Below are 13,833 nucleotides of genomic sequence, written 5' to 3'. Positions count from 1 at the left end.
TCTGTAGCGCTTTGTACATAGCCGCGAAATTCAAAAGACAAAAAGGCGGAAGGGAGATATTTGACAACCTATTATATACATATATATATATATATATATTTATATATATATATATATATATATACGTATACATTCATACATATATGCATACATTTACTCATATATATTTATAACATATACATTATAAAACTAAATTAAAATATGTTTCTTTACATTTTATTTCGGCAGTTTTAATCCCATGCAATATACCTTCTATAACTGTTTAAAGTTATTTACGCATGTTTAAATAATATAACGGCAATAGAAATGATATTTTCACTGTATTACTATAAAAACGGCAAGTACGTACACATGAAACAGATTGATTATAACGCAATATTATAAAAAAAGAATGGATGGTTGCGGGGCTAGCAACACAGGTCCTGGAGTGGAGACAAGGTGGACACACGACCTTGTTAAGTTCATCGAAAGACCTGCATGTGGAGCAGGGCGCTTCAAGCTTGTCTTTTTATAAATCTATGAGGGAGCGTTATTTCCAGTTCTATGACTGAAATGATGATGATTTTAAAAACTAAAATCTTACTTAACAACGCATCTGTGTTTATAACCATATTCCAATCTAGTGAAATATCATATACAACATCGCATTGGAAATCGTAAAAATCATTATCTGCAAGGCCTTCCCAAAAGATAGTCACGATGACCCATCTTGTGCTGCCCGCACCTGGCGACATCCGGCGACCTTGACTATGGCGTCAGTCCCCCAGAGAGGCCCTAGCCACGTCAATAAAAAATTTAATATAAATAAATTCATATTCCAATAGAAAAATTAATGAATGTAACGTATTTCAGAATGATCACTTACTTCAGGGCGATTGAAAATAATAGTGAAATCGTGTGAAAGCTTTAAGCTGTCGTACATTTTTGTTATACATTCGCGCGTCGCTCCACGTCGAGCCTACCAGCTTGTGGTTTCCATCCGATATGCTACTGTCACTACCACTTTGCTATTTCTAGCCACGTCAGTGACTTTTGTTCTTCTGAGGATCTCCTAATTTTTGATTCGATCTCACAACGAAGCTCAAATATTAATTAACAATTATTATGGGAAGGTTATGTTAATTATCTTCGTATTTGTTTTAGCAGGAAACTGTGACCCAGTTTTCTCAATTCAATTTCCGATTAACCTTGTTAACCGTTGTTTAACATCATTTCGGTTCCAATAACACCCCATCACAACCTTGAGTTAGTTTTGCAATTGATTACCGATCGACGGATGGTCAGAAAATCCGATTTACTGGAGCATTTATCCTTGAGTAACGAATTATGAAAACTTTGATTATCTAATCAATGAATTCGAATGATTAACCCTTCACTGAACGACCCGTGTGTACCAGCCCCGGAGTTAGCCGGCATCCATCTTGTAATGTGTAGATCTCTGGTTTAAAATTTATCACAGCCAAATAAATTACTAAGAATTATCCCAACTTCTATTTTTAATTAATACACTAGTAAATTATTTAAATATGTAACACAAATGAGAAAATTCGCACATCAGCTTACCACCATGCAATGTGTACACTTCGCGCATACATGCCCGGTTCAGTAGCGTCACTTCGGCGGAACGGACTGCGGTAAGGAAAGGGTTAACAGTTAAATACATTACTTTAAACTATATTTTTCCTTAAAAAAATTTCATTAGAAAATTTAAAGTTTTCTCGACTAAAATTTAAATTTTTTTTTTATTATTTCGTTGTTTAAAATCAAGGATCAGCTAGAAAAATTCTTTCTCAAGTTCGTTTTTCACGTGGTCATGTTTCTTCATATCAATTTACATAACATTTTTATAATATTAGATACGGTATTTAATTCTTACTTGCATTACCCTTAAACTTTTTATAACGGCCATCATTTACGGCCACGTCTCAAATCTATGTCATCACAAATACACACACACTGGTAAAAGAACTTCGTCTTCAGCCATTGCTTGAACAAAATGTTTTAATGCTTGCCGAACTACGTGTGATTATTTCTAAAACAATTTAAGTGATTAGTTTGAATTGAATCTTTCAGAATCTGGTTGTATTAAGCGATGTGATGGATTGTAATGTATACTATATGGCACAGACGCGACGAGCTGCTGATGTGATGCTGATGACAAACAGCACGCTGGTGGTGCAAATCTTCTTCATCATGTCAAGCTTCCTTCTCGCGCACAAGCTGCTTCAGGACCGATCACCTTTGCCACCGATACGAACCTTCTTCCATACAATGCTTAACAGAATTATAAGGTACGTTTAACTAAACTCAAATTCATTCAAAATATCTTTATTCAAGTAGACATATCATTCCGACCGGCGCCACACTTTAAGCGAATAGAAGGTTGCCATTCTATCGACGTACTTTGAGCAACACCACCGCATTTACAAACGTCGCAGCAATGAGCAGGACGGGCCACCCGCTCTCTAACAACGTGGGCATCCAAGGGCAACTTTCTCCATACCAAAAGAGAATTAAACAACAGAAATCTCACTTAATTTTAGGTACATAATAATTGTTTACATTTTGCGATAAGGGAGGGGGCGAAGAACAGCAACAACAACAACAACAAAATATGTAAACAGTTGTTTAACCAATAACTACTTTCACCGATAAAGTTAAAGGCACAATAAAACCACGCTAATCACGAAGAGAGGCATACTCGGGATAAAAAGAGCCCAATCAAAAGCGATCCAAATAAAAAAAAGAAATTACTAACAAAACTAAAAACTAATATTAAGGGAACATTTAACATTAATGTTATTGTAGATACAAATTTGTAAGAATTTGAAATCACTTATTTCAAATTCTTACTTAATTCTTTATTATTATTATGTTGTTCGAAGTATTGAGAAATTTATTTGTGTCAATACGTATCAATAACTTACACACTGCCGTTTATTGGCAAATATATAATTCTACTTTGGTATTTATTTAGACGACCCCTTTGAATAAGTAACATTGGTCTTGAGAAGGAGAACACGATTCACAAGCGCATTGTAGGATTTCCACTCATTAGGTTGACAGTTGACTTTATTAAGGTCGTTGGATGCAGCCTTCCAACAGGTTCTATTAGAAATCTGTGAGTGGCTTTTGTCCAGCAGAGGACTTCTTACGGCTGATAATGATATTTTATACCGAAATGATGGTATATTATACACTACAATTCTAGACAAGCAGAGCGTAAAACGTCTACCTACAAGATGAACAGACGATTTTGTTAATATCGTCAGAGGACTATTGATGCAAGCCGCTACTAACCAGTCCTATTGTAAATTTATGGGAAATCAACAACCACCTGTGAAACGCTCGACGGTTATTATTACAATGATGATTTTACATATTTAATTCTTACATTACTTTTACACGTCTTATATCTTATATAAACACCCTCAGACTTAGCCCGAGTTACTTCGTAGTGGTGTGGTTTGCGGCGAGCTGGTGGGAGCGCACGGGTCGTGGGGCGCAGTGGGCACCACTGGTGGGCGCGGAAGCTCAAATCTGTCGCGACAAGTGGTGGACGCATCTTCTGTATCTCAACAACGTCGTGTATCCTGACCACAAGTGTCTCATTCAGACTTGGTGGGTGAATCTATGTGTTTTTTTGTTCATCAATCATTAACGTGTTTCATGTAAAAACTGAGAGTAAAAATATATTAAATATACCTTCCAGAAACAAAGATAATATATATTAATTGCAAAAACTAAATGGATAATCTGATTTGTATATAAAAATTAGTCGCCAAATGCGTACATCAGCACGCTGGCATCAGACTCGTGAATTCGATCAATTCAGCTGTCTTTCCACATTTTGTCAAAGGAAGGAGAAGGTTCGTTTTATAGGGACCAAAAATGTAAACAATGCGAAAAAAATAGCCAAAATATGTAAAAACATTTATCTTTTCCCATGCAAAAATCGAAATAAATTAAATAACATTTATACATAAAAATTTTATGGAATCATCTGTGTTCATTAAAATGGATCGCCATATACTTTTTTATTTTTTTTACTATGTCAAGTGAAAAGTTTTAATGAAAAAATATAATAAACAACTCTTTTCTTTTCCCATAATGTTATAAATGTATTCGAATTTAGATGTAATGATAAAACGAAACACATAGCTGATCTTAAAAAGCACTAAACACTAATTAAATTTTAAATCAAATTATTTCTAATGTTTTTCAGTGTGCATAAAAAAAAATATTTTTGTTAGTCATTAAGCTATTCATTTAAATAAATGATGTCGTAACTCTGAAATAAACTCCATGTAAATATTTTGGATATATTGCGATGCCACAGATGACTCAAACTAGAAACTTTGACAGTATGAAGTTTAAGGTTAAGTATCAAATAAATACTACTATGGAAAACCAATAAAAATATATTTTTTTGGAATTTAGTTACTTTTCTCTGTATATATTACCTATGTTACACTGTTGTATATTACACTAAGATAGAAAACGTTACCTATCATTCTAAAACACCAGGGGATATTTAGACAAAACCTTTTTTTTAAATAATGAGTAAATTGAAAAAAAAATTGCAAACACTGCACACAAAATGTTCCAAAAGTGCCAATAAAGCTATTTTGTACCAAAATTAAAAAAAAAAACATTTTTAAATACATTGTGACTTATTTATCTTATGAATTCTAAAGTAAAGCCCTTTAAACAAATTAAATCAAACCATATTCCTGAACTGCCTTTCAGGTACCTTGCGGCTGATACGCAACTTTACGCGTTAGCTCTGATGGTTACATTGCTTCTACGGAACCGCAGAAGCACAACAGTGGTACTGGCAACCCTGCTACTCATTGCTACTGGCATTACGTTCGCGCTGGCATACATCTGGCATCTCGTTCCAACGTTCATTGTGCACCGACCAGAGTAAGCTCTGTTTACAATAATATAGAGCGCTTCAGTGCTTCATCTCCTTCCAGAAGGACTCAATTTCAAATTAGAATCAAATTTAGTACTCCATTTTCATTTTTCCACTTACAAATACAATGTTTCTTTATGCTCTGTATTATCTGAGACGAGCCCACAAAAAACAGTCGCATTTTTTTTATTTATCATTTTCACAAATGTTCATATTACGTTAATTAGACAAATCCCAAGCTTTGAAAATCTTTTTCATTCTAGTAAGAAGTTTATGTGTTTTATCAGTCCAAATAGGATTAAGTGTGTGTTACTTCTTTCAGAACTATAAATAGTAGGAAGTAAATGAAAAAAAAACGGAACCGGCAATCTATGCTAATAAAAATATTCAGACACTTTGTTAAGCGCAAAAACTAAGGAATGGTTCTATTATCTTCCTCTCAGTGGTTTATTATATTTCCGCAGATCGTATCCGTCTTGAAATGCATTGACGGAATCTATGATCGGCTCTTTTCATACCATCCTATTGTCTACTTTCAGAGCGATAGTAGAAAATAGTTAAATTATTTGAGTTGATCAGAACAACGGGTAGATCGTCCACGTGGTCTTTTACTGCATGGACGAAGATATATAATAAGTAAGTTATTTGTGGTATAATTTTATTTTTCAGATCAGTACGCGCTGTGTATGACGGTGATACGTCTTTCAACGTGCTATACCAATCGCCGCTTGGTAACGCAGCCGGCGCACTTTGTGGCTTACTTTTAGCCCATGCACAGCAGGCGCTGGGTCGTGCCGGCATTCGGCCAGAGAACTGTACAGTGCGTCCTACCAATATATACTCCAAATGATACTTGAGAAACATAAGTCTAATATAGGTTAAGTATATGATAAGTTTCTAGATTTAATTACTTCAACATCGTCAAGAGTTGACAATAAGCGAAGTCCAGATCGAAGTGATTGTATAATTCTAAACACACTTTTTATATATCTAATGGATTCAGGCGTTACCTTGCGGAAGTCCTTCCTGAGTAAAAAAGGACTAATATATAACTACTTCCGCTATGCTGCAGCAGTCGTGCAATAAAGTGCACCGCCCGACAACCCCCCAGTGAGAGTCACTTGTGTAGCCACTCGGTGTTTGGCACTAATCGGTGTAACATTACTCCTGAGGATGCCTCGTGGAAGGGTGAAAAACGTGTTGAATGATATAACGGTGGTAGTTGTGTAAAATCGCATTGTTTGCCGCATGCGCATTTATCAGCGGGCTGGCGGGCGGTGCACTCTATTGCACGACTGCTGCTGCATAGCGGAAGTAGCTATATATTAGTCCTTTTCTTACACTTTTTATTTAAGGCTATCTGGGCCACATGTGGCCGCTTCACCAACTTATTGAACGTCCCCTCAACGCCAATGCTGATAGAATGAACTCTGACGGATTCTACATCGTGTGACTAGGAGCCGCAAGAGCCTCTAAAGAAAAATTGGGACGATTTGAAAGTGAAGAAAGAGAGAGATTGTGAAGGACAGAAGTATATTGTAATATAAGAAATTGTGAAGGATGAAACGAAAAAGTAAAATAAAATTATAAAATGTTACAAATCTTTACCCGAGTTGTAATGTCCCTGCCCCACACATGGCAGGGAGGAACGAGAGGTCTCCAAGAAGGAATGCCAAAACGAAAAAAGTGCCTCTAAGGTTAGAGTAGTCGTATTAAACTTATTATACAAGCGGTACCTTCGGTAACTAAGAAAGTCGAACTATAAGAAAGAAATCAATTGATGAAGAATCCATATCAGCTGATTCTCCTCCGATGTATAAGGCCTAAGAGCAAAAGTCGACAACTAATGTGTGCTACCAGTGGTGACTTATGGCACAGAACTCTTGTCTCTTACTTACTCTTACTGTGGTTCTCATTGGCAACCTCACAGTGGCTAAACAAGCCATGAGAAGACCATCCTCGGGATTTCTCCTTGCAATCGAATCAGCAATGAGGTGAGACATAGACTAACGAAAGTGATTTATAGCCCAGTGAACTGGAAAATAAGCAAGGTCGCTGCTCACCGGTCTTATTGAAAATCTATGTGTGACAGACATTCTATTGCTGAAATTATTATCATGATGAGGCAGCCCTCGCACATTTTTTAATTCAACATTTTATCTTTATGGTCTGATGTTCCCATTGACTAAACAATACGAGTAAGAGTCAAGTATACTGCTTACTCTGTTGTTCTTCCGGACGAGCCTATAAGATTTTACGGAACAGCGTATCAAAATATTTTATAGAATCTAACTCAACGTCGCTGCCATATGATTACTTATTGTAACAACAATAAACAGTAAAAAATCACGCTCAAAACAAGCTTTAAAAAAGCCAGACTAAGAAGATTAGGAGTATAAATGGAGTTTTCACACACTGAGAAATTTTAGACTATCATAGAAGAATATCCCACCGGAGAATTAGTATCAAACGTACGAAAGTTGGGAACCCCTTTATTAGTTCGCTATTCTATATGTGTATATTTAAATGCATATATTTAATATTCTGTCCAGGTCTTCCGCTGGGTGTCGGTAGCAGCGGCGCCACTCGCGATGTGGTGGGCGGCCTTCTCTCCCCTCTTGGTGCCCGCGGGAATTCCTCCACATGGGGCAGCCGCTGCGCTAGCAGCACTGGAGAGACCCGTGTTTGCCCTATTAGTCTGCCTTGCGCTCCTGGGCGCGATAAACGGAGTTAAATGTAAGTATAAAAAGAAATAGATGACAGAGATAGATGTAACTCTCGGATAGCGGAGAGAATAAGAGACGAAGAGATTTTTTTTACTTAGTAATTAATTATTTATTTAATAAATGAAATTATATAAAACAATACAAAAAGAAAATACACACACAGATACAGTACCAGGGGTTCATAAAACAGCGTGTAGCAACGAGTCTAGGAAAGCGGAGACAGGAGATAACGCTATAGTTACTTAGGAATTAAAAACATTATACATACATATTATATACACTAGAATAAAATACTATATAAATAGAAAGACGGATACTTAAAAACCAGTAGATATATAGAATACTAGGGCTTCATGAAACAGCGTGTAGCAACGTCGTGGCTCACGTGGCTCTCAGGTAACGGAGAGGGAGGGAGACGAAGCTATAATAAAGTAGTGATTCATTAAAAAAATACTAATAGAGACGGATACATAAAAACCAGTCAATATTTTGAACACTAGGGCTTCATGAAACATCGCGTAGCAACGTCGTGGCCCACGTGGCTCTTAGATAACGGAGAGAGAGGAGAGAGGCGAACCTATAATTAATTAGTAATGATTCATTAAAAGAAATACTAAGAAAGACGGATATATAAAAACCAATCGATATTTACAATAATAGGGCTTCATGAAACAGCGTGTAGCAACGTCGTGGCTCACGTGGCTCTCAGGTAACGGAGAGGGAGGGAAACGAACCTATAATTAATTATTAATGATTCATTTGAAAAAAATACTAAGACGGATACAACATAAAAAACCAGTCGATATATAGAATACTAGGGCTTCATGAAACAGCGTGTAGCAATGTCGTGCCTCACGTGGTTCTCAGATAACGGAGAGGGAAGTAGACGAAGCTATAGTTACTTTTAATTATTTATTGGAAATTATATAAACACATAATTACTGTAAAAGCGGGATAGATGATACATTATTAACAATATAAATTTTTTGCATTAAATTAAGAAATAAACTAGTAATCAACGAGTAAGTTATATACAGGGTGGCCCATAAGTCCTTTGAAAAGTAAAATTTGAATAAAACGAACAGGGCGCGCGTGAGCGGTGCAGGGGAAGCGGGGGGAGTAACTTCGGTTTTTGGGAATTTAGTCGCGATGGAGCGTTTTACCGGAGCGGACCGTGCGTTTTGTGTGCGCGAGTTTTATAAAAACGACAATTCGGCAACCGTTGCGCGGCGTAAATTTCGAGAACACAAAGGTTTACACAACTTTGACGACACTCCAACTCTTCAAACGATTAAGAACTGGGTTGATAAGTTCGAGGAGACCGGTTCGACGTTAGATAAACCGCGGTTGGGTCGCCCAAGGACGTCACGTACGGACCAAAACATAGACACAGTGACACAGTCTATTCGCGAAAATCCGACACAGTCAACTCGTAAGCGCGCCAGAGCATTAAACGTATCCAGGACATCGTTACAACGGATTTTGAAGAAAGATTTACCAGGACGATGCACCAGGAAATCATAAACTATTCTTAAGCTGGTTTCTTATTTATTTATATTTGAATAGAAATTTTGTCGTGTAATATACCAGGAGTTTATAAGATCACATGTTGCAGCTCCTTGGCGCACGTGGCTATCTGGCAGCGGCTGGGCGGTTTTTGCGCGGCTTTCATTTGGCGCCTTGCTCCTGCACATGCCGCTGAACAAAGCGTGGATCGCCTCTAGAATCACGCCGTCACAAATCGACCGGTCAAATGCGGTAAGGCAACCACTGAAGTTCTTATTTGTAATGTTAAAAAAAGGTTCCGATTTGTATGATTTAAACAAAAACCCTTAAAACCTCTGTGCTTAAGGAATATATTTCAATAAATAAATATCAATGACATAGTTTCAACCTGACAATACCGTACATACAGCTCCAGAAGCTATGAATTTATTGCAAATAAACTTTACCAATAGTATGATTCCAAGATATTCTATAGAACTGGCCCCTAGAACCTTAATGTTCTGGAAAGGAGACCACAGACTAGTAAGTGCAGCGTCGGACGTCCTGCAAGGTTGGCAGGCAAGCCTGTTAAGATTTTCAGAACGCGCTGGATACAGTTTTGTTGTACTTCAGCCGTTGATCTAAGGTCGCGGTCTGTCAACAAGGTGATTTTGGCGTCGGTCGGGACTCTTAGGTGAGCAAAAGGCCGAAAATAGGAAGAGGCAGCCACAGACTCTTCCCATAATTTTTTTTAATTGCCAATCCTTACCTATCCAATTATTGTTTTTTTATCTTTATAGATTTTCAAATGGTTCGGTGTAGCAGCGGTGTCATACGCGGCGGCATTACCTCTGGCATTACTAGTGGAGCTGCCAGTACAGAGGTTGCATCGCGAACTAACTCGACGACATGGACACAAACATGAGACACCAGTAACCAATTAGTTACATTATCTTCTTAGTACAAGATGGCGGTAGTAATTTACCGAATGAATGGGGTTATAGGTGTAAAAACTTTATACATATGAATTTATCGGTAATAGGCTGTCAATTAATGCATGGTGTTCTAAAAAAAATAATCATTTTAGAAATAATATAGCAATAAAAGAGAAAGTATTTTTAAAATTCATATTACTACATGTAAAAATTAATTATTGTTCACTACTAGTGCCTGTAGGCATAAAATATTAATGTAACAAATTTCAGAGTGATCACTATATGGGGAGATTGGAAATAGGGTTAAAAGCTTTTTGCTGAAATTCACCACTTTCCATTCATCTGTACTTTGATATTAATCTACATGAAGCTCAATATAATTTCTTTGAAGATGCAATGATTCTACATCTCTTTCAGACCCAGCAAAGAGTTGAAAAGACGGATATGTGATGTGTTGAGAAGATCCAAGGAATTTATTTGAAAAGTCACATGATGAAGACAGCAATTTGCAGCATGGGTTCATGTAACCAACCTTTAAATTGTACACTTATTGGGTTATGATTACACATGCATAATGTAATAACCATAACTTTGCAGTTGCTGAGTACACAATAACACATACTCAAACTGTTTTTGTGGATTTCTTTGTGCAGTATTAAAATTTAGGTGAAATTAGAAATTGGTTGAAATAATCAATAGAATAAATTAGTACTTAGATCTACCATTAAGTTTTTTTGATTGATATACATATATTTCATTACATTACATATGCATTAGTTTCATAATTATCATCTTATCAGCCAGTTGATGCCCATTACAAGGCACAAGCCTCCCCCAGTCTTGTGCTGCCAACTTCCAGCTGATCTCAGAGTTGAGTTTATACTAATGAAAGTTTTTTTATTTCAAATCTAATCTACAAAACTGACAAGTCAATTTTGTGTTTGTTTGCAATGTTTCTCTTTTTTTAACTATGTTGGTTAAACTATTACCTGTAGTGTTTTGCGATTTTGTCAAGTTTTCTTTTAACTGCCACACAAAAACAGGTTTGAGTAAGTTTTAACTAATAAGTTTCGTACTTCATTATTAAATAACTGTAGTGTAGTAATTTCTTTTTTAAAAGGCGCATTTAATTATATATCTATGCATAGACATGGGAATGGTTCATACTAGTCATAATTGTTGCTAGTTAAGTTTACATACATATTTATAAATTTCAAATTAAGCAGAATTAAGAAAAAAAATCTCTATTGATATTTTAATATTAACTATTATATATTATAGTAAAATTTGCAGTACAAATATGAATTTTAAAATATGGTATATGAGCAGTGATTTTGGTTAGATATAGACCATTTCATAAACTAAAAATCAATTCCAAATGAGCTCAAGTACCTTAACCACTAATGTAGTTGAATGCTAGTTAAAAATAATGTCATTTCTAAATACGAAATAATTTTTAGATTATTAACACCATTATCATGTGCCACTAAAAATGTTAAGGTTTAAAGAATTAAGCTATTTTTGATAGTATCAATAACCTTTTCAGAAGTATCCTCTTGTGAAAAATATAACTATATTTTAAGCCATCATTAAGAAATGTTTTCATGTGTCAAATATACACATCTTTTTAATAAAATGTACTAGTTCTATAAAATAAATATTAAGTATATTAAACTAATAAAGTCAGTATGTTGGCTTCAGAAATGTAATTAGTGGAAATATAAAGGAATTAGTAAAACTTATACAATAATTTTACAACCTATAATCTTTCCTATGTTAATTTATTTATTAGGTCTTTCTTGTGTATCAATACCAATAATAAACAGCCTTAAGTGGTTTTATGTTACATTAATTGTAATTAAAAAATATAAAAGAGTTTGTGTTGTTATTTTTAGAAATAAAACTACAATTTTTATTTTGTTTGTACATTTTACACTCGTCACGATTACACACCCATTCATCATTACACACTTGTTTGGAATTATAATATTCATCATATATAACTCGACTATATTGTTCATTGATGAATACTTAAAGATGTGGTATATATGTAAACTACATACCCACATTAAGTAAAACACATTTTATCATGACAAGAATTTGACTTAAATATGTTTTAAACAGTTGTATGAGGTATAACAAAATAATTAAATTAAACTGCAAAAAATATCAGATGCTTCCATATTCCTTCAAGATCTTTATACCACACAAAATACAGAAAACATCACTTAAAGCTAGTAATTGTTATAATCTACAGTTACAATGTAAAATAATCTAGGTGTAGTTAACGGCGTGATGGTCCCGAACCTCCCTGCCAGCCTCCTCTGTGTCCTCCACCACGCCCCCCTGCTCGTCCTCGACCCGCCGCTGGAAGTTTAACAAAGTTGTATGTACTATAGAGTGCATGTAAACTACTTAACTAAAATAAAAATTGCAAGTGTTGAGTGGAGAAGTTGTAAACTGTAATTGTAGAACAAAAAATTAATATCATTAAGACTAAATTAGAGATATCTAAAATTTTAATTACTAGTATAATATGTAAAGTCTAGAATGTGACAGAGATGATATAATAAAAATATCTAACATGAACCTCTTGGTTATTAGTTCAATAAATTAATGTTTAGGTCGACAAAACATTATTTCCATGTTTTACCATTGTAAATACAATTTTAATTGCCATTTGTACAACTTTAAAAAACTATCTACAGAAATCTTTAGTTATCTCTGATGCCTATTACAATCATCCATCTCTTTCACTTGCGTTTCACTGCGGTTGAAAGAGCACCATATTAATTGTCGACTATAATCTATTCACTAATATAACTTACCAATATATAAATATATATATGTAATAATTAATTAAATATTTATAATTTCTTGACGTTAATAAGCCAGTTTTATGAGAATATATAAAACGAAATTAGGAAATGTCACTTAACATACGCACACAGCATTTCTTAAATATAAACAATGGTGTTATCGGTATATAAAAATTTTAAAGTAAAGGACCAAAAAGATATTCACACGTACCTTGTGCACGTAATATCGCACTTTTACCCCGACCGGCGCTCGGTTTGTTTCCTTGCCGTTTAAACATTGGCGCGTTCTTTAACATGTCAGGTAAAATTAAAAACCTTATTTTGGAGCCTCGAATATAAACATTCTCGAGTTGGGCGACACGACCATCACGATACGTAACCGTTACTAGCGTCATTTGACAATTCATATTATCCTCCGCCTCAATTAGCTTTCCGCGGTAAACTTCGCCGGTTATAGTTTCACAAGTCACTACGTGGCCTTCTGCTTCGTGCAATACTTTAATAGGAACACCAATAGACATTTTGAATGATTCAGATTAACAATTGTTGATAAATAATACACGGGCTACTATATAGATAAAGATTAAAACTGATTCAAACCAAAGTTATTTACGAGATGACACTACGTACAAACAGAAAACAAAAATGGCGTCACTAGTGTTGCCTCATTTTTTAAATAACCTGAAACATTCTTTTATCCCATGTACTGAATGTTTTTATTTCCATTTAAGAAAAGTAAATAAGTATTGAGTCATTTTAAACAAAATCTGCCGTGCTTATTTTTGGCATTTTATACAAAATAATGCATTTAAATTTTACAAAGTTTTTTTGATATCTAAAAATCTGGCTTTAGTTTGTTTAGTCTAGCATATTACTTACTGGACTTTGCATACACTTTATTGTATTAACTTTCGCATAATTTCGTTATAATCACATTGTCAATTACTTAT

At 35.0% G+C, this 13,833-nt stretch overlaps 2 protein-coding genes across 2 annotated transcripts in view; one reads left to right on the top strand and one right to left on the bottom strand.

The window, feature by feature from the left end:
- Positions 1 to 11,828, top strand: part of LOC137924222 (O-acyltransferase like protein-like) — a 37,571-nt gene extending 25,743 nt beyond the window's left edge. Inside the window, exons 6-13 of the mRNA XM_068767593.1 lie at positions 2,128 to 2,291; positions 3,436 to 3,621; positions 4,750 to 4,926; positions 5,588 to 5,738; positions 7,471 to 7,654; positions 9,260 to 9,402; positions 9,930 to 10,061; positions 10,482 to 11,828. Of these exons, the coding sequence (XP_068623694.1) occupies positions 2,128 to 2,291; positions 3,436 to 3,621; positions 4,750 to 4,926; positions 5,588 to 5,738; positions 7,471 to 7,654; positions 9,260 to 9,402; positions 9,930 to 10,061; positions 10,482 to 10,514 (1,170 nt within the window). The 3' untranslated portion in view covers positions 10,515 to 11,828. The remainder of the gene's footprint in view (positions 1 to 2,127; positions 2,292 to 3,435; positions 3,622 to 4,749; positions 4,927 to 5,587; positions 5,739 to 7,470; positions 7,655 to 9,259; positions 9,403 to 9,929; positions 10,062 to 10,481) is intronic.
- On the bottom strand, positions 11,816 to 13,528 carry SmD3 (small ribonucleoprotein particle protein SmD3). The gene is made up of 2 exons (XM_068767594.1): positions 13,095 to 13,528; positions 11,816 to 12,431 (listed from the first exon to the last, which is right to left on the bottom strand). Exons 1-2 carry the CDS (start codon positions 13,402 to 13,404, stop codon positions 12,349 to 12,351), a joined length of 393 nt encoding a protein of 130 aa, XP_068623695.1. The 5' UTR covers positions 13,405 to 13,528; the 3' UTR covers positions 11,816 to 12,348.
- Between the last annotated feature and the right edge of the window lie 305 nt (positions 13,529 to 13,833).

Source organism: Battus philenor, unplaced genomic scaffold (assembly GCF_028537555.1).
Source record: "Battus philenor isolate CCGP_79_NKW_IND1 unplaced genomic scaffold, ilBatPhil1.0.hap1 SCAF_23, whole genome shotgun sequence".
Lineage (NCBI taxonomy): Eukaryota > Metazoa > Arthropoda > Insecta > Lepidoptera > Papilionidae > Battus > Battus philenor.
This window is presented reverse-complemented; position numbering and strand designations above follow the sequence as displayed.